Raw genomic sequence first — 27,275 nt, forward strand, 5'->3', positions numbered from 1 at the left:
TTTAGTAGCTACGAGTATTAAAATCTGGAATATAACTAAATTCGATATTGATTTATTTATTTATTTGAAAATTCTACGATTCTGTGGACTTGCCTTGAAATGGACCTTGCCAAGTGCCAAGTTGCCAACATAAACATCAAAACGGATCTATCATCTGTCATGTCAATTTAGGAAACGCGATGTGTTCCTGAAAATGTGTGTTTTCATGTGATATCCAGTTATTACTTTTATATTAATAATCAAGGAATGTGACAATAGTATAGTCGTGATAGAAATATAGTATTATTGATCTAACAAGTGATCTGAAGAGTAGGTAGAGTGAAGATAAGGTGAGCAGGCAATCGCCACATTCACTAATACCGGTGACGTTTCAACGATTTTACTGAAATAATGTTACTTTCCTACCGAAAGCAATGTATTAAGTTGCTGCTATGATAACTCCCCTTATCCTAGAACTTATAACTCAGTATTTGTTCATTTTAGTCATCTCCCTTTCTGTAAATTCGTAGCAACATCATAACTTGTAACATTCCATTCTCCTCAACTATCACTATTCTATTCTCTAGCCATTTGACTTTTCTTTTCTTCAGTGCTTTTTATAATCTCTATCGATGTAATTACCAAAACTATTAAGATCTTCAAACTATGTTAATAATATAAAATATTGATAGGTCCCTTGTTAAGTAATAGTACCTATATCATAATAAATTTTATATATGTCAATCGTTATCAAACAATGTATTGTACACTGGTATGCGGTTTACTGAATGTTAATTTACGATATGTAAGTCATTTTTAGCACCCTTTGTCAAAACTGCCTTGTAGCTATCATCATTTTAATAATAATAGATTGAGGAAACTTTACTATAAACTAACTGCAGCTCATTTAGTTTTAAACTGTGAAATGAAATAGGTACATCTTTCAAGGTACTAGTAGATTTTATATAATGATTTAATAATAAAGTATTTTTTTTTTTTTTTTTTACTATGCATAAGTTGTAACTCTTGGTAGGTCAGTTGTTATTGGTTGGCTCTTGGCTGGTATCATAGATGTTTCGAGTCTTGTCCAATGCCATAAATTTTTCCATTTAGGTACCCATTATTTCAAAACATTTTTTATTGCTAGTATTAAAAAGCACATCATGTTATCAAACATTCTGTCTTGCACAATGAACAATTATTGTACAATGTAAACTTGTAAAGACTTGACTTACAGGATTATCTTGTGATAATCTGTCTCATTTGTAAATAGAATCATAATCTCATGCACTTGTAAAGAAATCCTTAATCCTAAATGTCACCTCTTAAAAGTAGAAGCACTTCACACAGTCAAAATACTTTAATTGCAGTGATCATCATGGTGCGAAGACGGTCATATATTTTGGGCGCCATGGCGTTTGCGGTGACGTGGGCAATAGCCGCGGGCAGCGATGCACAGGGAATGTCATCAACAGCTGCTACAGAGGTAAGGTTTATCTGCCTACTAGTTCCGACACTTCCGACCAGTTGCTAATGGCTACTTATACAATTGGAATAATATTTATAAAGGAATATTTTCCTCCTCCTCTAAATAGAATTTAAAACAATCAAGCAAATTATTTTAAATGTGATGATGAGCCATTAATGATTTTTTTCCAAAACTCTTATCTTTTTATTAAACCAGAGGTTTGGTTTTGCTCTAGTTTCAAGAAACATAATTATTATGCTGAAATCTGCCGAAACTGAAACTTCAGTTAGGCACTACCAGACAGTTCCATACGTGAAAATTGTACTGTGTCTAAATCAATTTTATCTGGCGCTCTAATATGAATTAGATAAGATCTTATTTATGTTATTTTATGAGTAAAATCAGAAAAGAAAAAAACTGCTTGTACATCAGTAATAATTTTACACCACACAAATATTGACTATGCATGCAGTTTATAGCCGTGACATTGCTTATCAAGGCATTTAACCGTTTATGGTTTGACTAATGGTAAGATTATCCACACAAGTGATATTGCATTGATAAAAGGCTGTATAAACGTGTTATTTTCTGACAAAGGTGCTATTTTGTTGGTGCGGCAGAATTCATAATTGAGGAGTGTCTTTTCAAAAGGGTTTATGTTTTTCTTAGCGGTACTTCTAGAGAGAACCTTGCTCAAGAAAACTTAAGGTCCAATTTAGAAATAGATTCCCAGAAAAAATAAACCCTTTTGAAAAGAAACTCCTCAATTATATCCTCTAGCCGCCCAGAGACCTATAAAAAGGTCTCCTGTTCCATTTTAATTTTAATCTTTGTTTTGACAAATCAAAATTGCATTTTTCTTGGCAAGGTTTGATGTCTGGCCGGATAGAGGATATAAAATTAGTTTCTGCTCGAATGTCTGTGTGGTATGATGATGATTGATAAAAACAGAAACAATCCTCAACTAAACTATCTCCATACCAAATTTTATGTAAACCGGTTCAGCGTTCAAAGCGTGAAGGGGTAACAGACAGACATACAGTTACCTACTTTCGCATTTATAATAACATTAATAACTATTAGTAGGGATTTTATTGTTGATCTAGTGTTTGGATTATTTTCAAAGTGGCCATGGGGGATTCGTGAGGTTTAAATTACGCGAGGACCCACTAGATACGTTAGGTTCCTTATAGAACTACTAACCTACGACTGTATCTCATAGGTACCTATATTACCTATGTGTAAGCGCACTCATGTTGATTATCTTTCTAGTGCGTCACGTTTGTATACACTTACAGGTTCTAATTAGAACACGTGAATCTGACGATTAGCTACAGAGTTACTAATTATTGGAGATAGTTCATTACAACTGCCAGAGATGGCGCTCGTATGCAGCGTGGACAACGTAGCTATTGTTATATTTAAGATAATTTTGTGGTAGAATTAAATCAACAAGCGGAAAACAATAATAACTAGGAATTTTTCCTCAGAGTCAGAGCGCTCTTATTAAGAATGTAACATGTAGGATTAGCGGCTTATTTAAAGGAGGTAATTACACACAACTTTCATAGATGGCGCTTGTTGTCAAAAGCGCTAGCGCAGTGTTGTGATATTGAAATTTTATAAAGAACTAAAAATTTTATGGTCAAAGCGGCAAATTAAAAGTAATTATGTATAATTTATTTCTGTTTTGAAAAACCAAACGCAGTTTAAATATTTATTTTAATGATTTTTACTGAACATAAGAAAATACATTTTAATCTTTAAAGTTTACTTAATTGATGCGTATTATTATTGACTAGAGACAGACTTTTTCTGGTGTTTCGAAATTATGAAATATTTCTTGAACATTTTTCGGACATATTATAGCACATATTATAGTCTTCAGACAAATTCCCAATAACTTATCCATCTTTTTATAAACTCCGCAACTTGCACATCGGTGCATGGTTATTTATTAATTATTGAAAAACTATTCAACTAGACAAGAATTGTTGTATGAAATGAAGTACGTACCTGTGTACTCGTATAGTATAGATATAGAGGTGTATTTTCTTCGCAAAAAGTAGTTAAGTGTTATCATTTATATGTGTGACGAATTACATACCTACAGAGACACAAAAAGATGAGCCACACGGTTTTGTCCCGCATTACTTGAACAAACAATATGTGCAGGATATGACGTCAGCCATTACGAATATGTGATAAAAACTCTAGATTGTCTATTGCCTACTTACAACAAATAAAAATATTACCTACTTTGCTAATCCGCGAAATAATAACGTACAAGACAATTAGTGCTAACCCGGCAATTAATGTCCTTGTCTTGTCCTCAGTAATAGCTGAAAATTTACAATCCTTATTCTTATTGCAATGATAGGTATAAGGTCCCTTAATGGCTAGTTAGGAGTGTTGCTGCTATAGTCTGTCAAGCTGGATATGTCAGTAGCAATGTAAAGCGAACTAAAGTATGGTATCCCTAGGAAACATACAAAAAGCAGCAATGTATATCGAACAACAATGAAATGTAAACAAAACAGTTTCACAGATAAAATATAAATGACACGCGATTTTCGAACAATTTTATTTTATTTTATTTTATTTATAAGGCACACTTTACAGACGACATTCAATACATGATTACAATAAAAGTGGTAGGCTTTGTATAGAAATGCCACCCAAAATAAGTGAGCACAGCAAGAACAATAAATAATAACGAGCAAAAACTATCCTAAAATTATAAAAAAACACTACTACTTAACTACTACTGTTATTCTTTTTGAGAAATAAAAATATCTTTAAATCGACTTAATTATTAAATTACATAAATGATCTTAACATGTTAAATTGCTTACTATTGTTGTTGTGTAGTATGATGGCTAAGAACCTTAACGACTTGCCTCTTGAAAACCGCTAGCCGTGAGTTGAAAATGTCGATGTCTCTATGTTGTGATGCTAAATCATTGTACTGACGACACATTCTAACAATTGGGTTATAAAAAGAAGTATTATTTTCTTTTTATAACCCAATTGTTAGAATGTGTCGTCAAATTCAAACGTAGTGTTACTAACCCGCGATTTTTCAATTTCGCCGCCTTTTTCTATTGACAAGATTTGCTTGACCAAGTATAGTAGAGTTGACTACAAAATTAAAATGTCTTTCTTTAAAATACTATAGGTACAGTCACGCTCCGTGATTGTCACGCCATTTAGGGTTCTAGCTAAATTGGGCATTCCATAGCGTAAGTATGGAACAACCAGTTTAGCTAGGACTCTAAATAGCGTAACAATCCCGTGTGGTGACTGTACGAGCATAAGATTAGGTATTAAGAATAGTAAGTAGGTACATTTTATAGTGCTGACATAAGCCTTCATTTATTTTAAGTAGGTACTTCCCCAGCACGGAAAACCGCAACTTAAATCTATATGTCTCTTTTAAATTAATGTTGGTAGACTATATCATAGAGAAAAAAATACATAGAGTGCTCACTCCATACATCAGTTTTAGTACCAAAAAGACTATTAGCATCTAGCAATTCTAGCATCGAGTAGCGGAACTATCAGTACTGCTACTTGACAATAGATGTAGCACCGACCGGAAAGTCTTATGCTGTTGAGATTAGACTTTCCGGTCGGTGCTACATCTATTGCCAAGTAGCAGTACTGATAGTTCCGCTACTCGATGCTAGATGTAGACACTGAAATTAATAGTCTGAACTGATGTATGGAGTGAGCACTCTTGTCTGTAAAATGTTGTTTACTGTTCTTTGCGGCAAACAACATTTTACATTTTACGAACGTCACACTTGGAAGCGAAGACATTCGAGATATACATATGTTACTCATTGGTCATCAAGACAAGAGGAGACGCTTTACAGATAGATTTTCGTACATTAATGCAAATTAAATTTTATAATTCGTTCCGTCCTTGTAAATATTTTCTTTTTTCTTTTGAGTGTGCCAGTCATGATGTCATCATTGTCATCAACTCATCACCGTGATAAGGCACGTGAACATCATGTGTCATTATGCACTATTTCCGTGTAACAATCTGGGAAACTTAGCTAATCGCTAACGATTTGAGGGCATGCGATTGCTTAATTTGTTGATTGTACACGCGTAAAGTCTATTTTTTTATTCGGTAGACTGAAATGACAGTTCATAGTATGAACATAAAATGTCATTTCATACTATGAAATGTCATTTTAGTCTACCGAATAAAAAAATAGACTAGGTATACCCCGCTGGAAAGCGTATAGCGTAGACCACTTATCTATTAACAACTCCGCCATTTAAAAAAAAACACAACCAACAAAAAATATAGCAAACAAAACAAGCAAAAAAACGGTCACCCATCCAAGTACTGACCCCGCCCGACGTTGCTTAACTTCGGTCAAAAATCACGTTTGTTGTATGGGAGCCCCACTTAAATCTTTATTTTATTCTGTTTTTAGTGTTTGTTGTTATAGCGGCAACAGAAATACATCATCTGTGAAAATTTAAACTGTCTAGCTATCACGGTTCGTGAGATACAGCCTGGTGACAAACGGACGGACGGACGGACGGAGTCTTAGTAATAGGGTCCCGTTTTTACCCTTTGGGTACGGAACCCTAAAAAAGCGGCCAAGTGCGAGTCGGACTCGCCCATGAAGGGTACCGTATTTAGGGGATTTATGACGTATAAAAAAACTACTTACTAGATCTTGTTCAAACCAATTTTCGGTGGAAGTTTGCATGGTAATGTACATCATATATTTTTTTAGTTTTATCATTCTCTTATTTTAGAAGTTACAGGGGGGGACACACATTTTACCACCTTGGAAGTGTCTCTCGCGCAAACTATTTCTGTTTATTACTTAGATACAAATTCGTGACAGACAGTAATATAATCGGGTTATCGGTCAATGACCCCTTTATCGTAATTACCTTCGTGATCGAATGACCTCGATTCGTTAGAAAAATTGCGGTTAATAACTAATCATTCGATTGAATGCAAATAATGCAATAGACAAGTCTAAGGTCATAATTACTCGGGTATTTATCTAGCCTGCAGTATTTCGGATTCGTTAGATACAGTCGCCATCAGATATATCGGACCGGCCAAGGTGCTCACAAATATATGAACACGCCTCTATTGTCAAGGCGCTAGAGTGAGTGTTCAGATAATATTGAGCATATCGGCCGCTCCGATAATTCTGATGGCGACTGTGCCATTGTTCATACTTAACGTAACTTAACTCACAACTCATATAACCTTATTGTATTGCTTATTAGACTTAAGTTCCATTGGGATTTTGCTATTAAGATAGGGCCGTTAATAAATCAGGAAAAAGATACATGGCGTGAACAAATATTTGGCTGAAAATATTGTCAAATGGGCTAGACTAGGGGTCAAATGGCGATAGTTAATTCAAACATGTCACATACCAATAAAAACTTGACAGACTTTTAGTTAGACAACTAGGCTCGCCAAACTTTTAAATAGGACTGAAGTAGCCTTAGAATTAGAAAGTAACACGTAGTGGTTATATTCTCTTTGAAAGTAACTTTATGAACTGTCACATATCCATCTATAAATTTTTGAACTAAAATGCTTGACCTCTGCTAATCCATAGTAGTTTTGTTCTATATTTATGGCCGTATCACCGAGAATCCGCGCTTTTGATTGCTTAATCGATACCGCACAAGGTCGGCCTTGGTCAAATTTGCCCGCACGCCCTAAGGGGTCACCCATTAATTACGTCACACGAATTTCTAGGTTTTTTGACCCCTCCCCCCCTCCTTGTCACACTTGGTCACATTTGGCAAACCCCTCCCCCCTAGTGTGACGTCACATTTTTTTCTACGAAATCGCCAAATCGAATTAAGTAAGTACCTAAGTATTATTAATATTTTATTAAAATATTTTTGACGATATAAATATTAGTAATTTTATAACCCAAAACTGCTTAGCAAAGAAAATTAAATGAATAAAAACGATTATCGTTTTAAAAACTTGTTATTTAAATGTACAGCGAATAAAATAATTTGAATAAATTTTCGATTACTGATGAAGTTAAAGTGACGTCACAAAGTTTGTGTCTCCCCCCTCCCCCATGTCACAATATGTCACATTTTCTTGACCCCCTCCCTCCCCCTAAACGTGTGATGTAATTAATGGATGGCCCCTAAGATAGCATCGCGTACCATCATCGCCATCAGATATATCGGAGCGGCCGACGTGCCCAAAAATATCTGAACACCCACTCTAACAATAGAGGCGTGTTCAGATATTTGTGAGCTACGGGCACTCCGATATAATGTCTGATGGCGACAGTCCCATCGTCACTGTTCACTGACAATGACAAGACGTAAACCTTCTTAGGGCGACTTGCACCATTCACTAACCCGGGGTTAACCGTTTAAACCTGGAGTTACCATGGTTACCAGTACAATTTTACACTGGGTAAACGGTTTAACCACTTAACCCCGCATTAGTGGGACGGTGCAAGTGGGTCTTATTGTTAAGACATAAGGTGTATCGATGGTTAGCTAGTTTTATTGTTAGTACCGCCGCTAGACAAAGAGAAGGACATGTTGATAAACATTGCCCATGCAGTGATGCTATTCCAGATGATAGACTACCGCATGCGGCCCGCGGGCCGCAGGTTGTCGACCGCTGCTTTATAGGATCACTTTGTTGTCCGTCCGTCAGTCTGTCGAGACCCTTTATCTCGGGAACGCGTGGAGGTATCGAGTTGAAATTAAAACCATATATTTAGGTCTTCGGTATAGTTTGTAGCTTTCTAGTAGAGCCCGAAGGCTTATCCTATTGTCTATTGTTCAGTAAAACCGCACTTGCTACTTACCTTATTTATCCTAATTGGCACCTGAGCGCGGGCTAGTCCAACGCTCAAAAAACCAGTGTAGGTGCGCTCTCCGATAACGCGCCTTTGTTGAAGTTTGTAGCTTTCTAATAGAGCCCGATGGCTAATCCTATTGTCTATTGTTAAGTAAAACCGCTCGTGCCATGTGCCACAACCACCTGCATAAAAAAGCGGCCAAGTGCGTGTCGGACTCGCCCATGAAGGGTTCCGTATTTAGGCGATTTATGACGTATAAAAAAAAACTACTTACTAGATCTCGTTCAAACCAATTTTCGGTGGAAGTTTACATGGTAATGTACATCATATATTTTTTTTAGTTTTATCATTCTCTTATTTTAGAAGTTACAGGGGGGGGGGGACACACATTTTACCACTTTGGAAGTGTCTCTCGCGCAAACTATTCAGTTTAGAAAAAAATGATATTAGAAACCTCAATATCATTTTTGAAGACCTATCCATAGATACCCCACACGTATGGGTTTGATGAAAAAAATTTTTTTGAGTTTCAGTTCAAAGTATGGGGAACCCCAAAAATTTATTGTTTTTTTTTTCTATTTTTGTGTGAAAATCTTAATGCGGTTTACAGAATACATCTACTTACCAAGTTTCAACAGTATAGTTCTTATAGTTTCGGAGAAAAGTGGCTGTGACATACGGACGGACAGACAGACGGACAGACGGACAGACAGACAGACAGACAGACAGACATGACGAATCTATAAGGGTTCCGTTTTTTGCCATTTGGCTACGGAACCCTAAAAATCGCTCGTTCACTTTACCCAGGTAATTGAATTACAACTCCTATGGAGATTGCAATAAGATTCAAAATGAACTAATGGATAAATATTTTGTTACGATGTGTGCGGTCAGACTTCGGTTACTGAGTGCCGGCGAGTCGAACGCTACAGAACCAGTCTAAAATGTGTCATCGAGATGCGTAACAAAGGCGCATTATCGGAGAGCGCACCCACACTGGTTTTTTGAGCGTTGGACTAGCCCGCGCTCAGGTGCCAAATAGAATAATGAAGACCCTTTTTTGCAGGTAAGTAGCACGTGCGGTTTTACTGAACAATAGACAATAGGATAAGCCTTCGGGGTCTACTAGAAAGCTACAAACTATACGCATCTCAATGACACATTTTAGACTGGTTCTGTAACGTTCGACTCGCCGGCACTCAGTAACCGAAGTAATGACCACACACATCGGTACAAAATATTTATCCATTAGTTCATTTTGAATCTTATTGCAATTTCCATAGGAGTTGTAATTCAATTACCTGGGTAAAGTGAACGAGCGATTTTTTATGCAGGTGGTTGTGGAACGTGGCACGAGCGGTTTTACTAACAATAGACAATAGGAGTAGCCGTCGGGGTCTATTAGAAAGCTACAAACTATAGCTTGAAGCTGTGAAAAAATCAAACTTGTAAGTTAACATTAAAAAAACATACAACCGTTTATGCCGCAAAAAAACGTAAATTTCGACACTCTCAAGAGAATCAAAATTTATAGGGTACTTCCCGTTAGCCTAGAACTATGAAATTTGGCAAGTAATACACAACAAGTACAGGACAAAATCTCAAAACTATAAATTTGTATGAAATAAAGAAAAAAATATTGTACGGAACCCTCAGTGGGTGAGTACGACTCGCACCTGTTCGATTTTTAGTAGTTGCATCTATTTTCAGTTTTGAATCAAAATGTCACGTTGCCCTGGTTAGCCAGAGTACGTTACTCGCCATCGCTTTTGCAACCATTCTTTAACACGGCAAGGGCATGTTTATAAACATTACGCAGGACTGTTATGTCATAACACATACTAACATACTAAACCAGCATGAGAACTCTGAACACCCACAGTTCCTACGAATTACGAGGTCTATTTATGCTGGTTCAGTTTTGAACGTTTTGTAAATTAGATAGTTGTTAGTTGCGTGTATAATAATTAGGTAAATTCTTGCGTTTTCACTTCCCTCCCTATGTGATAGTTATGACTTATGACATTAGTGGGCGAAACTAGGTATAGTTAACCCAATAGACAACCAGTTTTTCAATAATTTTATAGTTAATATTTTAGTATTTCGTAATTTTTTGACTTTTTTTAACATTATGTAGTTTTCGATATTAAACTTTCGTGAGACATATTTTAAACTGTTTAATACGACACTAGTTGCAGTCGCCGCGAGCACTCGAGCCTGAGGATGGACCCCCGAAGGGCCCGAAACATGTCGCCAATAGCGACAAAAAATTGAGTGAAACCGTTGTCGTATAAACAGTTACGATTTATTTATCGCATAAATCAGGTTCTTACTTAACAGGTTTCCGCATAACAATATTACATATATATCTTAGGTACTTAACAATGCGTAAAGAGCCATTTTCTACCTGTATAAAAATACAAGTTATACCTGGTCAAGCAAATCTTGTCAGTAAAAAAGGCGCGAAATTCAAATTTTCTATGGGACGATATGCCTTCGCGCCTACATTTTTCAAATTTGCCGCGTTTTTCTAGTGACAAGATCTGCTTGACCAGCTATATACGTACCTATATTACTTACGAGTAATATTAGTAAAACTGATTGTGATAAATTACTTTCGCAAATTGTATCCACCTATTCGTGTGAAAATATCATTTGAGACGAGTCGTTTTGACCTTCGGTGCTGATAATATAAGTAAGATAACAGAGAAATGTATGTCTAGCACTTAACTAAGTCTCTTAACCTAGTAAAACACATACAGTTCTGTCAGTACCGGTATTAATAAGTATACAATAGGTATGTATGATACAACGAACTAGATTAATTCTGTGGCCGTAGTGAAAAAGGGTCTAAGGGTCCCTTTTACACCTAAGCTGCGCGAGACTTGTACCCTTTTTCACTAGGGCCACAGAATTGATTAGAGTTAAAAAAACCGGACAAGTGCGAGTCGGACTCGCCCACCGAGGGTTCCGTACCCAAAGGGTAAAAACGGGACCCTATTACTAAGACTCCGCTGTCCGTCCGTCCGTCTGTCACCAGGCTGTAACTCACGAACCGTGATAGCTAGACAGTTGAAATTTTCACAGATGATGTGTTTCTGTTGCCGCTATAACAACAAATACTAAAAACAGTATAAAATAAAGATTTAAGTGGGGCTCCCATACAACAAACGTGATTTTCGACCGAAGTTAAGCAACGTCGGGCAGGGTCAGTACTTGGATGGGTGACCGTTTTTTTTGCTTGTTTTGCTCTATTTTTTGTTGATGGTGCGAGTCCGACTCGCACTTGGCCGGTTTTTATATTTGTTGTTATAGTGGCAATAGAAATACATCATCTGTGAAAATTTCAACTGTCTAGCTATCACGGTTCATTAATGTATCTCATGAACCGTGATAGCTAGACAGAACTGGTGACAGACAGACGGACGGACAGCTGAGTCTTAGTAATAGGGTCTTGATTTAACGCTTTGGGTACGGAACCCTAATGACCCACGGGAATTGTGACACGAACATCAAATATTGTAATGCCGCGCAAAAGGTTTAACATAAATAATTGTATAAAAATATAAATTTTTTTAGAGAAGAAATATTTTTCATTGAATACGAGTATGTGTCAGATAAGTGTCGGTCACTTCATGATTATGAGAATGACTGTGATAAGCCATCTCGTCTGCAGAACAAAAGGACCGCGGTTAAACGAGTGAATCACCTGGTTTCATCATATGAAAAACAATTCAGACAGTCGTTTCAACATATTATTGAAAAAAAAACTACCCATAAATTCAACGCCGAAATCGCCGTTTACCAACCACTGTTTAAAAACCATATTTTTTAGAAAAAAACACATAGGTACAATTTACAGCCTTTTATAAAATTACCCTGGTATTTTTACTATCTTAATCGGGGAAGTCCAACTCGATGGTGATATGCAATTATGCATTGAACCAGTCATGTGTAAACACTGCAAACCGGTACCCCCGTGACAAATCAAGCTATCAGTCGCTTTTATAGTTTTCCAGTTTGTATACGGCGAAAAATGTGAACATATCTTTGACGTCGACTGTACCTAAATAACACAAGTTTCCCTACGAAAATACACGCTTAGTGTCAGTCCACGCACTAACGCGGCGCGCGCATGTCGTGTACCTAGTACTAGTACCTAAAATGTATATAAATATGAACATTATCTCATCTTGAAAATGATAATGATAAAGTTATGAATGATAGCAGACGCTTTCAGAACTCCAGTGTTTTGTTTTCTCGCGGGCAGTGCGGGTGACGGTTATAATAGTGTAGTGATTTGAAAATGGAAATGAATACGACACAATTTGATTGGTTTAGCACAACTGTAGTGCCTGATAGTGTGCCGGTGACAGAAACTTCTGATATAGCGACATGGCTGACGAATATATTTTTGCAGGTGTGTTTTAAAACAATGTGTACTTATATGTTTTTATTAAACAAAAGCTTTACCTCGACTGTGAAAATTGTTAGTGTGATATTTTGTGCTCAAAAGAACACTGGTCAATAGCTATATGTATACAAAAGGAACATTTTCCAAATACCATATAAGGATTATTGCTTATAAGTGTTTAACCGAATAACAATAAATAATTTAGTTTCTACCTAATAACAATGGCAGAATTAGGTACACCATTTTTTAGCAAGTTTAAAATCCATCCACATTTATATAATTTTATATATATTTTTGGATTGTTAATAACTACCTAATTTAAAAACATTTGTCTTATTCGTTCACTTTTTCAAACCTAACAAATAACATTCGTTTTCAGAGGAAAAACTGAAATGAAATTCGGTGAAAATAAACGTTTTTGAAAAAGAGAAGAGCCATGGAATCAATTGGTTACCTTATATTCCACGACTCTTCTCTTTTTAACCCCTTTCTTAATACACTGGGCCACTAGTACTATTCCACTAACCCGGGATTAACCGGATACCTAGAGTTACCATGGTTACCAGTATAATTTGACACTAGGTTAACGGTTTTACCGCTTAACCCCGGGTTAGTGGGATGGTGCAAGTGGCGCTTATCTGTGTAAACTCATAATCAGACAGTTTATAACCTGAAACCTCTTTAAACATGAATTAAGTATATTTAAAATGAGATCACCGTGTTTTAAGTGGGTAACTTGTTATCTTTCTGGGTTTAAAAACACTCATTGTTAATAAACGTTAACATAATAGTAATAATTCGTTTTGCCCCACTTATTCAATATCAATTTAAAATAACTAGAATAACTTTTGGTACAAATGCAAAAGTTTATGTTGCGCGATTCTTAAAATAAATAAAATTGAGTTTTCAGCCTATTTTTGCCGACTACTGTTTATTGAACAAATAAACAACTGAAAAAACTGAAACAAAAGAAGAACTGACTTTTCAAATAGTAGTTTATGCAACAGTGATATAATAAGGGTTCTTAAAATTCAAGGGTCGAAGTTACAAAACAAGACGTAGTCGAGTTTTGTAAAAAAAGACCCGAGATTTTTAAAACCAATTATGAGCTGTTGCATACATTACTTTTTCTATGACAGCTGCACCCGACACAAAACAGTTGAGACTAAGAAAATGGGTTACTTTGTATGAATTAATATGCACACAGCAAAACATAGAGCCAAAAAAAAAGTTATTATTGTAAATGAAAACATACCTCTTTCAATCAAGATGATCGGAAGTTGTATCTTTAAAAAAAAAGCAGTTGTATTATACTCATAAGATGATGGTACTTCTAGCAGTCATCTTATGAGCCTATAGACAAATCATTCAAATGACATTGCTTTAGATATCACTGTCAGTCATTTAATTGACACATTCAAGTGCTGGAGTAGAAAAACAATTTTTAAATGCCATTATTTTGTGGTCTTCATTAGCAGTTCCACGTCAACAAATGTCAGTTTTTAACGAGTTAGTATACAAAAAAATACTAGAATAGTTATAGGGTGGTGTGTCTATAATATTACAATGACTTGCTCGATTTTTCCAGCTTCAACGAATGACTTGATGAGATGACGATAGCGCCAATTAAATTTGATGCTTTTGAAATAAACAAAAAAACTAAATTCAAGGGGGAAATCACATAAAAAATCCCCACGAATTATCAATTCCATCTTTTTTGAAATCAGTCAGTCAGCAAAACAGTAGGTGAAAACTAGGCAATTGAATAACTTTTCATTAAGTTGATAATATTGATTTCTTAATTTGATGCGGCTTCGATCCGCTTTCCGCTTCGTTTTTACTTAGTATTTGGGGTTCCGTGTTACTTTTATTTATCATCACCTAGCCGTTTTCGACCATAGCGACTGCTTTCTACCGCTGAGAGCATCGCTGGTGCGCTCTCATGTGACTGACGTAGCCAATATTTGCAGCAAATGTGCGGCCACACTCGCTGCAGATCAGCACCCCTCCGGATTTTTAGGGTTCCGTAGCCAAATGGCAAAAAACGGAACCCTTATAGATTCGTCATGTCTGTCTGTCTGTCTGTCTGTCCGTCCGTCTGTCTGTCCGTCTGTCTGTCCGTCCGTATGTCACAGCCACTTTTCTCCGAAACTATAAGAACTATACTGTTGAAACTTGGTAAGTAGATGTATTCTGTGAACCGCATTAAGATTTTCACACAAAAATAGAAAAAAAACAATAAATTTTTGGGGTTCCCCATACTTCGAACTGAAACTCAAAATTTTTTTTTTCATCAAACCCATACCTACGTGTGGGGTATCTAAATGAATGATAGGTCTTCAAAAATGATATTGAGGTTTCTAATATCATTTTTTTCTAAACTGAATAGTTTGCGCGAGAGACACTTCCAAAGTGGTAAAATGTGTGTCCCCCCCCCCTGTAACTTCTAAAATAAGAGAATGATAATGATAAAACAAAAAAAATATATGATGTACATTACCATGTAAACTTCCACCTAAAATTGGTTTGAACGAGATCTAGTAAGTAGTTTTTTTTTATACGTCATAAATCGCCTAAATACGGAACCCTTCATGGGCGAGTCCGACTCGCACTTGGCCGCTTTTTTTAGAATAGAATAGAATAGAGAGCGTTTATTCGTGACCAAAAATAAGTAAAGTTTTATAATCCACTTACAGAAATACAGACGGTCGGTACAGAAGGTGGGAAGCCCTTCCTTTCTATGTCTGAGCAACGCACATATACAAATTCATGCCCTACGACGGTTTACCAAGCAATAAATTTTATATGCCGGTCTTCACCACATTGACCTTAAACAGCAGAAACGGCACAGATGGACTTTGGTTACTCCAGAATTGTCTGATCAAGGGGCCAGTGCCATATCAGTTATCAAAATCTCAAAATTAACAATTTTACTGTCAACAGAAATGTGGGATGGAACACGGAACCCATTGCAACCGAAAGCAACTCTGTTTCCGCCAGTTCATTAAATAATAATAAATCATGCCTTTACTTTAGTCAATAGTCACAAGCTCACTTTTATTACTTACGGTTCAAGGGAGTGCATGTAAAAATAGTGTAATCAATCAAATGTTTCAATAGTTTAGCCCTGAAAAGTTAACAGTCAGAAAAATAGAGGAGGTATTTGATTTCCGTGGCACTTCGTATCTTGTCACAATAATATGAGTTCCCTAGCGGCTTTCATAATGACTGCCTCTGTGACAATGAAATCAAAGTCTTTAACTCTACAGCGAGCTGTGAAATTGCATGGACACCGATTGAATTTATTCATAAAGTGGCCATTCAATTTTGCGGCTAGGTGTACTTACAGTAAGTGCCCCAACTGTAACTACCCACGTCGTCATACTAGTTGTATAGAAATGTTGATCTTGATGTAAGGGCATTAGGGCACGTTAGATTAGCAAACCCAAAGGTAAAAATAACGGCCTACCGCATAGTGAACGCAGAAGCTGAGACTTTAACTATTTTGGCACTTTGACATTATTACCTAAATACCTAAAATAAAAATTGGCAATAATAACTTTGACGTCACCTCTTCCGCTGTCGTATGTTAAATAAAAATAGTTCAGTTAGTAAACAACGCGTTTTTATTTTGGTTCCCGTGGGACATTTACCATCGCTTTGATCAGTTTGATCGTTTTGGGGTTTCGTAGTAAGTGACTGCATTTTGCAGGATATCTGTAGTCGCCAACGAACTAGAATAATTTTATTTTAGATATTGACTTGATTGAACCTTTTTTTAAATAGCAAGCATTTGTGTATTTCATATTTATTCCGCCCAGCTTTTCAAACCAGCCAAACAGGAATTCGTTGACAGAGACTAATCCAGACATTCCAGACGAATGCATATCTCAAACGTTTTTCTTGTTTACTTACGAATCGCGTACTATGTACATTATAACAGAGGGGCTACCCTTACCGCGAAAACCGTTTTTCCCAAATTGCGGGGATCTTTCTCTTTTACTCCAATGAACGCGTAATTACAGTGACAGAGAAAAATGCCCGCAATTTGCGAACTTCGATTTTCACGGTTATAGCCCAGTAGAGTGCGTAAAGTAGTAGTTCGCAAGGATGCAATTAAGTCGCATAAGGTTGTGTGCTCGTTTCGCGCGCATTAGCATTCGGCGGCCGCCGTACACTCGGCTAGAATAAAGGCCATCGGCGTGTTTGCAAAACATTACACTAACACGCGTTGTCGTGTATAGCTCATTAAAATTAAGCATGTTAGTTTTAAGCGTTTTTATTATGTTTTATGTACCCTTTACTTTCATGTGTATTTTTAACTTATATTGTGTTATTAATAATATTATTTGTGTTATATGCCTAGATTTAAGTCAATTATGTTCCTAATAAATATATTTTACCCATTCCCCAATCAAATGTAATAGCGTAAGCTTATTGGTCGAATAAAGGAAAACTGACTCTGCACGTAACACCCACGTCTTAAGTAGGCGTGGCCTAAGTGGCTATGGTGGGGCGCGCGCCTATAAATACCGCCTCCCGCCGTGGTAGCTTACTTGGAAAGCCATTGGAACCTCGCACGGACGCACCTCACCAGCACCTGCTTATCCGACCGACGATTTTCTGCGAAAATCGAAGCCGGAACGCGCCCGGCCCTGCCGGAGGGGAAGCCCAGCTGCGCCGAGAACCCATCCACCGATGGTCGCCCTGCCCAACAGGATCGACTGACGGTGACGCGTCGCGCAGGTCCCGCACCATGAACAAGAAGCCTCCGAAGTCCCCCCCCGTCCCTTCGGGGCGGGTGGGTAGACAAGGAAATGGATTTCGCAATCCACCCGCAGCCACAACGGTAAAACTCGCGACCCCCCCGGTCCCTTCGGATAGGGTGGGTAGTTCGCAACGCGAGTTTTACGAAGTACCCGACGAAGCCAAGACCCCGGAACCCACCTACGGCCCCACAGAGCCGTGGAAACCAGACTTCGATGGCCTCATCGAAGCCCTCGGACGCCCCTACGCACCACCCCCATGGGTAGCCCCAGACCGACTTTCCCCTCGCGGGCAACTTGATCGTGTTCGTATCAAGGCTGCCAGCTTGGCGCAAGTCGGTCACATACCTCCACGCCCGGAAGTATGGCCAACAGCCTTCCCTAGGCTGTTGGGGCACGCCCCTGGGACAGTGGAGCCGTCCCAGGAAGAAGCCCAACCGCAGCGCCACCAGGACGAGCACCCTATCACTCCACAACCTTCGGCAGTTGAGGAGAAGCCGGAGTGCAGCACGCCCGACAAGCAGGACCAGGAAGGGTCCTGTGACACCACCCCGCCACCGACGGACCCGCGACCCCGCGCCAGCCCCGGAGCCGCCCCGCAGCCCCAACAAGGCCCCACCAACCAAGACACCGCACTTACAGAGGCCCCCAAGCCGGGAGCCACTGTACCTGCCCCCCCGGCCCCCGCGCCGGCATCTACACCCGCAGCCCCTGACACCAACCACGCAACCGCCGCAGCCCCGCAGCTGCGACTAATAAAAACGCCGGAGCACGCCAAACGCTCGGGCCCCCGCCGCCTACTGGGCATCGCGCCGCTCCATGCGCGCCCCCCGGATAACCGCCGGCAGCGCCAACGCCCCCAGGGCACTGGGGCAAGCCGAAGAAGGAGGAGACACCAACAAGCGGGCACTGCGCCGCTCCACGCACGCCCTCCGGACAGCCGCCGACAGAGGGAGACAGCCCACAGCAGCAGCGTGGCCCCACAGCCACAAAGCCACTGAGAGGCTACATAGAAGAGGAGAAAAAATGCCATGACAGGCCAGCCGGCTAGTTATGGCCATGAAGCCACCGCCCTAGAATAGGGCACTGAAAAGACCCGCCCGTAGTTACGGGCGGCGATTTGAAACCGCCAAAAATCCCCAAAAGGGATGGGAAGGCATCTCATACCTCCCTTCGGGAGGTATGAAAGAAGCAGACGGGTAGCTTACTCACTCATCACTACATACTACTACAGGCAACATATGCCTTAACACGTAACATATTAACCATAAATATGTGTTCTTATTAACATACTAACCCACTAACCCGGTAATGGTGGTATTGGAGGTACGGCAAGCGGACTTCGAAGGTATCCCGGCTGGCGCGTTCCTGAGTGCTGTTTCTTCTCTTCTCGCAGAACTTTAATTCAACTTCAAAACTACAGTCTACGCTCCACAATTTGGTCCTTCGCTGCCAGATCAAGAAAGAAACAAGTACGCGCTGAGTTTCAAGTAACACTCAGACTGGAAAAAAGAAACAAGTACGCGCTGAGCCTAGAAGTTCGCTTCGGCTTAGACCCTACCCCAATAACCTTCCCATACCCCACCATTACCGGCTTGCCGGTCGGACCGTGTTGTGTTGTAGGTTCTCCTCCACTCACGTGTCCTGGCAACTTTAGTTGCATGTGTCACATGGTGATACCAACACACTGCTTTCGAACGCTCTAGGCATTGCACTTAGCCATTGCGGGAGATTCAGTGCACCGAGGGATCCACGCTTAGGGGCACTGACGTTGCGCTCGGTAACGTCAGAGCATAGGCGTTAGGTAGGTAAATCTGTATATAGTTAGGGACCCCCCGCGTGTGTCAAGTGTAAGTGTAAAGTGTTTCCAGTGAAGATGTCGGAAAAGGAAGCACGTAGCCTTCGCTCGCGCAGGAAGGGCCTGCCTGCCCCCGCGCCCAACGCGGACACCCCTACCCCCTCATCGGGCAAGACGACGTCCGGCGAGACGAATACGTGGAGCAAAGGCACCAGTGGCAACCAGAAAACTAGTGGTGATAATGAGTCGGTACACTCGGAAGTGTTTGATGATACGGTAGTAGTTCGCAGTAGGTCGAATACGCTAGTACGTAATGAAACCGCTGTCGCGCCGCCGCCGCGGGCGCCGTCTGATCGCGCATCAAATAGGGATCGCGAATCGGTACATAGGGACCGCGATAGTGAAATAGCCGTGCTAATGGCTCGGCTCGAGGTTCATAAAGCCGCTCTAGTCGTTGCTAAGACAGAGTCCGATACTGCAAAATTGAGGCTGCAGATTGCCCAAGTAAAGGCGCAATCTGACGGCAGCAGTATCGCGACTGAAGTCGAAGAACGAACTAGGAATTGGGTAGAACGACAGCCGAAGTCACAGCACGAGATCGCGAATGATAGTAAAATCCCGTTACCGAAACAGACCGCCGCGCCGCGCGCCGCCGCCTACCGGGCTAGCAGACCGCAACCGCGATTTTATGAAGTGCCACATAATAATTACGCACCTATCTACCACAAACCGGCCGAGTTACCCGCCTTCAGCGGAGATATCACAGAATGGATATCATTTAGGGCAGAGTTCGAGGACACGTCCCCCATGTTTAGTGCCGTCAATAACGTCAGTCGTATTAGGCGCGCGCTTAAGGGCGAGGCTCGGACGGCCGTAAAATCGATTATGTACACAGTTCAGGACCCGTACGAGATAATGGAAGCGCTAGAACGGCAATTCGGCGACCCCGAGGAAATTGTGCTTACGGAACTTCATAATATAAAACGCATGCCGCGTTTATCCGAAGACAATTCGAACATAGCGTCATTCGCCGCGCATATCGCGAACGCCGTCGCCACCATTCGATCGTTGCGTCAAGAGCAGTATTTACACGCGCCTGAACTCGTGAACAAAATAGTGGACAAATTGAATCTGATAGTGCGCTACGAATGGGCAAAGTATAGGCAGTCTAACGTAGAATCACCCGGGTTAGTTGCGATATCCGAGTTTCTTAACGAAATTAGCACTGCAGCCAAGCGCGTCAACCGACATAGGCCGTCTAATAGATTGCGGAATACGGTGAACACGGTGTCTTTTGAGCACGAACCGAGACGATCGAGCCAAGCTCTCTCTGGGTCTCGCGCCCCCGCGTTCCACCGCGATTATAGTTCGGATTCGGATGAATCAGATTCCCACGAAACATACGCACGTGATACGGGAAGTAGATCGCGCAATAGTAAACCGACTGTAGCTCAAGTCAAGCACCGCGATGGTAATTTGAAAAAAAAGCCCGCGTCAACCGGAGCTAAGCCCAAAAGGCAGATATCGTCCGTCTCTGTCTCGCACGCTACGTGTGTCATATGTAAAAGCGGCAAAGAGCACAAAGTTAGTGAGTGTTCTAAATTTCTAGCTGCGACGATATCTGAGCGTTGGGACTTAGTGAAGGGTGCTAAATTGTGCTTTAGATGTTTAGACGCGAATCACCGTAAGCCGTTTAAGTGCAAATATGTCGCGTGCCGCATGAGTCAGTGCGAAGCCGGACATAATAAACTATTACACGGATTGAACGCGGCCGCGCCCGCGAACGGTAATAGTACTCCGGCGGCATCAGTACTCAACGTTAGACTTCCGCAGACGTACCTCAAAATCATGCCTGTAGAGGTGTCGGGACCGTTAGGTACCGTCCAAACTCTCGCGCTATTAGACGAAGGCGCGGCAATGACTTTGATGCTACACGAAACTGCGGACAAAATCGCGCCTCGCGTACGCGGTGAAACTTTAGAAATAGAAGGTATAGGCGGCGTAGTACGGGACCCAGATTCGTATTCATTACGAGTCGCCATACGGGGTTTTTGTAGCCGACATATGAAAATGGTGGAGACGTTCACAGTTTGCGATGTAGGTTTAGGCGCGCAGGGCGTACCGCGAGACGTAGTAGATAAGTGCGATCACTTATCGAAAATCGCGGACGAATTAAGTTACCCGCCCGCAGTACCTACTATCGTCATAGGTCAAGATAACTGGCATCTCATCGTTACTCGGCAAATTTTAGACGGCCCGCCTAACCTTCCTGTAGCGAGCCTAACGCGGCTGGGCTGGGTATTGCATGGCCCCGATCGCACACGGCGCGCCACAGTTCATTTCGTAGGTCACGCACGGCCTAAAACCGCGGAGGACGAGGCCTTGGAACTTATGAAACGGCATTTTGATATCGAGTCATTAGGCGTTTCGCAAAAGTTACCTCGGGCCGACCCCGACCAACGCGCGCTAGACTTATTGAAAGCCACATGCGAGAAGATACCGGGGGAGCAAAGGTATCGATCGGGCTTACTATGGCGGACAGATGACGAGAAACTCCCCGATAACCGAGCGCAAGCATTAAAACGGCTATACAGTCTAGAACGGAAACTAGACCGCGATGCGACACTTAAAGCCGAATATGCGAAGCATATGAGCAATTTGCTCGACAAAGGTTACGCGGAGAAAATGGACTCGCCACCGCCCCCCGATGCACCCCGGACGTGTTATCTAGCGCATTTCCCCACTTTTCACCCGCAACGCGGCAAAATGAGATTAGTGTGGGACGCGGCCGCCACAGCTTACGGACGTTCGCTAAATAGCGCGCTGTTGGCCGGCCCCGATCTGTTAGAGTCACTTTTTGGCGTATTAGTGCGCTTTCGCGAAGGTAAAATCGCCGTGATAGCCGACGTCAAAGAAATGTTTTTACAGATCGAAATAATTGAGCAAGATCGCGATGCGTTACGTTTCGTTTGGCGGGGGGAGGACCGCACCTCTCCACCGCAAGAATACAGAATGAAGCGGCTTATATACGGATCGGCAGCGTCGCCGACAACCGCGTTATACGTCAAAAACGAAAACGCAAAAACGCATAGTAAGGAATTTCCGATCGCAGCTGAAAAAACGATAAAGAATACGTACATGGACGACATGTTGATCGCACTCGATACGTCGGAGGAGGAAGCCAGACGCGTAGTAAACGAGGTGTTAAGTTGAAATTTGTTTTTTATTACCTATACACGCATACCTACTGCATACCTATATGTACCTATGATGAGATGACCCGCCGCAGTTTAGTTGCAATAAATAGTCATAAGCGTATGGACCTGTTTTAATTTCTTCTAACACCTTCACTCCAAAATGAACCTTAACGACTAAACATTATGGTCCATCGACCACGGATATCATGGTGACCTATTACGCGGAGTGAATTTAATGTAATTTGGAGTTAAATATGGACAAATCAGTGCAAAAAAGTGGACAATATAACGGATTAAAACGTGTTTAAGTGAATTAAAGTGAAAAGAACGATATAGACTGGTAAATTTAGGATTTACAATCAAATGTTTCTACAGCCGTTATTATCCGAACTAAATTGAACTGAGTGATTTGGCATGTTTCAAAGGACAGTGAAATAGTGCATTTATACATAAACAGCGGCAAAATAAGATAGCATTGGACACTACGTACTTATATGCAGCGCGTACTTACCTACGTACTTATGCGCTTACCCTACACGGTAAAAAGTGAGTGCCGCGTTGGAACATTCTAGAACTTCGTGATTTGGTATTTAATTTGGTGATATTGTAACAGTGAAATTACACAATGGAGCAGATAGAAAAACGTATATTACTTCAGAAAGATACTTATGAAAAGATAGAAAAGGCTTATAGCAACTACAAAAAGTCGCCTAAGGAAAGGATAACTATTGGATATGTACAAGGAAGAATGGATACTTTAGATACTTATTGGAAGGAATTTAAGATAGTTCACGAGAAAATACTTCTATCGATTTCTGTAGAAGACAGACAATTACTTCCGTACTTCTCCGAGGATATGTTTGACCAGTTTGAGGAGTTGTTTTATACATACAAAGGAGAGTTGAGGACGGTGTTATTGAAGCTTAGTCCTGAAATCGCAAAGGTGGACACATCCAAACAAACAGTGAGTAACACAAGTACATCCAATAGTGAAGTCCGTTTGCCTAGAATTTCCATACCTACTTTTAATGGGAATTATACAGAGTGGCAATCATTTCACGACCTTTTTGTGGCATTAATTCATAACAACTCGTCTTTAGAAAACGTACAGAAATTACACTACCTGAAAAGTAGTCTGACGGGCGATGCTGAAGTATTATTGCGGCAGTTTTCTATCACTGGAGAAAATTATACCGAGGCATGGGCGATTCTGAAAAAGAGATATAACAACAAGAGATATATCGCGAATACAGTTTTTAAGAAGTTTTTTGGACAACGAGCGTTATCTCAAGAATCGGCTTCCGCGATTAAACAGCTGTTAGATACCACTGTAGAATGTATGAACGCGCTCAAGAATTTAGGTTTGCCTACCGATCAGTGGGATGCAATCGTCATGTTTGTCGTCATATCTAAGCTAGATGTCAGCAGTCATAAACAATGGGAAGAGACAATTAGTGAAGATAGTTGCGATGACTTGCCTGGATTTGAAAGATTGAAGCAGTTCTTGGAAACACGGTTTCGCACATTAGAGATGGTAGAACCTGCAAATAGAAGTTACAAACAACCACCGAGTGTTAAACCGAAGGCATTTCACACAACGGCTAGCAACGACGATCTGCAATGTACCTTCTGCAAAGAAAAGCACTACATACATCATTGTAAGCAGTTTAGCAAGCTACCTATTGAAGAGAGGTACAGCTACGTTCAAGGCAACAACTTGTGTTTTAATTGTCTCATACCTAATCACACCGTGTTTAAATGCAAACAACGCACGACATGTCAAATTTGCAAGAGAAAACACCACTCCTTATTACATAGAGAGAAGAAGACAGTAAGTGAAGAAAAACAGGTTCCAGCTGCAACGAAAGAGGATCCGCCTGCGCACACAAACGAAGAAAAGTTTGTCACCAAGGTCACAGCGCATGTGGCAAGCGGAGAACAGCCTGGTGAGAATATATGGTTGGCAACAGCACTGGTAGACGTCACATCGAGTTCAGGTCAGTCACACGTCTTCCGTGCTCTCATTGATCCAGGTTCAGAGGTGTCACTAGTAACATCAAGAGTCGTCGATTTATTAGGTTTAAAGAAAAACGAGATCAGCGGCGTTATGTTTGGTGTTGGTGAAGGTAATCGCACATCTCTTAAGCACTTAGTAGATTTACAGATTACGTCTAGATACGATACAAATTTCTCCTTTAATGTAAACAATGCATATATATTAAAGTCTATAACGCGTTTGTTACCTGAAAGGGAAATTAGAGGTTATACTTGGCCTCAGCTTAAGGATATACAACTGGCTGACCCCACCTTCAACGTACCAGGTAGGATAGATATTTTACTTAGTACGAAAATCTATGCTAAGATAATAGACAATGGTTTGATTAGGGGGCCAGGCGACGTAATCGCGCAGCACACACGTCTCGGGTGGATCCTGTCAGGTGATATTGAGGTAAATTCAAGCAGGTCTCATAATGTCAGGAGCTTTCACATCACAAGACAGGTCGAGGAAGATAACAATCTACTAAGAAAATTCTGGGAATTGGAAACAGAACTTTACACAACCAAGAAAGCTTGGTCTAAAGAAGAAGAAAGTTGTGAAGAAATCTACAAAAATACAACGGTAAGAGATGAAACAGGAAGGTATGAAGTACACCTGCCTCTGAAACAAACAAAAGAAGAAACAATAAAGCTTTGCGGTGAAACAAAGCAGCAAGCAATTACTAGGTTCGAACAACTAGAAAGGAAGTTCCAGAGAAACAACACATTGAAAGAAGAATACACGAAAGTCATCAATGAATATTTGAATTTAGGTCATATGAAGAAGGTAGAGAAGGAAGATGAAAGGGAAGCTATTTACCTAGCCCACCACCCTGTAATTCGTGAGGACAAGGACACTACAAAGGTGAGAGTAGTATACGACGCGTCATCAAAGGGTTCCAACGGTAGATCCTTAAATGACAGCATGTTCGTGGGGCCTACCTTGCAACCTGACCTACGCAGCCTCATCATTCGCTGGAGATGTCACAAAATCTGTGTGGTAGGCGATATAGTTAAGATGTATCGTCAAGTGAAGATGACAAACGACCATACCGATTTACATCGAATAGTGTGGCGAGATGAAGCTTCTGGGATCTTGGGCAGTTATCAGCTATTAACAGTCACTTTTGGGACTGCTGCGGCACCTTGGTTAGCAGTACGAACGCTACTTCAACTCGCTGACGATGAATCTGAAAGGTATCCACGAGGCGCAGCAGTGGTTAAGGACTCCTTCTACATGGACGACTTGATGACTGGCCACGAAGACTTATCTGAAACAAAGGTAATATGTAATGAAGTTAACAAGTTATTAAAGGCAGGTGGCTTTCACATGCAGAAATGGTCAAGCAACTCTGAGGAGTTGTTAAAGTACTTACAAGAGGTTAGTGACAGTAAAGAAACAGTGAACAGTCTAGAAATAAAGCTAGATAAGGTAATAAAGATACTCGGACTTACCTGGGACAGGAACGAAGACACCTTTAAAATTACTGTGAACTTACCGGAACTCAGGAATCCGGTAACAAAAAGGTTAGTTTTATCCGATGTAGCGAGTCTCTTCGATCCCTTAGGGTGGCTGGCTCCAGTCGTCATAACAGCGAAGGTCATGATACAGAAATTATGGCTTTGCAACCATGGATGGGATGAAGAACTGCCCGCAGAATTGGTAAATGAATGGGTTACTTACCGAGACGAGCTGAACGAGCTACAAATGATCGGAATTCCACGGTGGATGAAAATCACAGCAGGTTGCAAGGATATACAACTGCATGGGTTCGCTGACGCATCATCAGTGGCCTACGCCGCAGTAGCTTATGTGAGAGTCGTAGATCAGGATGACGAAGTCCATATTACAATGATAGCTGCAAAAACAAAGGTGGCGCCACTGAAGCAGTTGAGTATCCCGAAATTAGAACTGTGCGCCGCAGTCTTACTTGCGAAGCTATTGCATGAGCTCTCAAACTTACTGAAGATACCGATGGAGAAGACATATGCCTGGACAGATTCGATGGTGGTCCTAGCCTGGTTACAGTCTCAGCCAAGCCGATGGCAAGTTTTTGTGGGTAACAGAGTCTCAGAAATCATACAAATAATCGACAATGACAGATGGCGACATGTTCAGTCAAGAGACAACCCTGCCGATCTTGCCTCTAGGGGGATTAGAGCAAAAGAGATAGTAGATAATGGGCTATGGTGGGCTGGACCAGAGTGGCTGAAAGACAAGGATATTGAGTTCACTAGAGTTGACATTATACCAACAAGTTTAGAAATAAAAAGGACGTTTCACATTAACCTAGGTGACACTCCTATCTGGGAAAGGTTCTCATCCTTGACAAAGTTGAAGAGAGTACTGGCTCAATGTCGAAGATTTATAAACTGGAAAAACAAGACAAGTCGAGAAGATTATTTGACAGCAGCTGAAATGGAAGAAATAGAAATGAGATGTATAATATACTACCAATATTTGATATATGAAGATGAAATTAAAGATCTGAAAAATAATGGTAAAATTAAGGCAAAGAGTTCTTTAATCACACTTACCCCATACTTAGATGAACATGGTATGTTGAGGGTCGGTGGCCGCCTCCACAACTCTTCCATAGCAGAAAAGGCAAAACACCCTATCATCATTCCCAGTAAGCAACATATCACAAAACTGTTGATAAAAGAGGCACATTTAAGAACATTGCACGGAGACATACTGGCTATGATGACATACATTAGAAGCAAATATTGGATTATTAGTCTAAAGGCAGCTGTCAGACAAGTTACGCACA

At 40.7% G+C, this 27,275-nt stretch overlaps 2 protein-coding genes across 3 annotated transcripts in view; both read left to right on the forward strand.

Annotated features, from left to right (window-relative positions):
• LOC134658185 (disintegrin and metalloproteinase domain-containing protein 10-like) overlaps window positions 1–27,275 on the forward strand; it is a 392,100-nt gene that overhangs the window by 34,032 nt on the left and 330,793 nt on the right. The gene's annotated exons all lie outside the window — the stretch shown is intronic.
• The window catches only part of LOC134657837 (putative divalent cation/proton antiporter TMEM165), a 53,781-nt gene continuing 26,664 nt past the window's right edge, over window positions 159–27,275 (forward strand). The window contains exons 1-2 of one of the 2 annotated variants that reach the window (XM_063513414.1): window positions 159–329; window positions 1,350–1,465. In XM_063513414.1, the coding sequence (XP_063369484.1) occupies window positions 1,358–1,465 (108 nt within the window). In that variant the 5' untranslated portion in view covers window positions 159–329; window positions 1,350–1,357. Of the gene's footprint in view, window positions 330–1,349; window positions 1,466–12,515; window positions 12,710–27,275 lie in introns of those variants that run through there. The other variant, XM_063513413.1, reaches the window with a different exon arrangement.

This window comes from Cydia amplana, chromosome 21 (genome assembly GCF_948474715.1).
Source record: "Cydia amplana chromosome 21, ilCydAmpl1.1, whole genome shotgun sequence".
NCBI lineage: Eukaryota > Metazoa > Arthropoda > Insecta > Lepidoptera > Tortricidae > Cydia > Cydia amplana.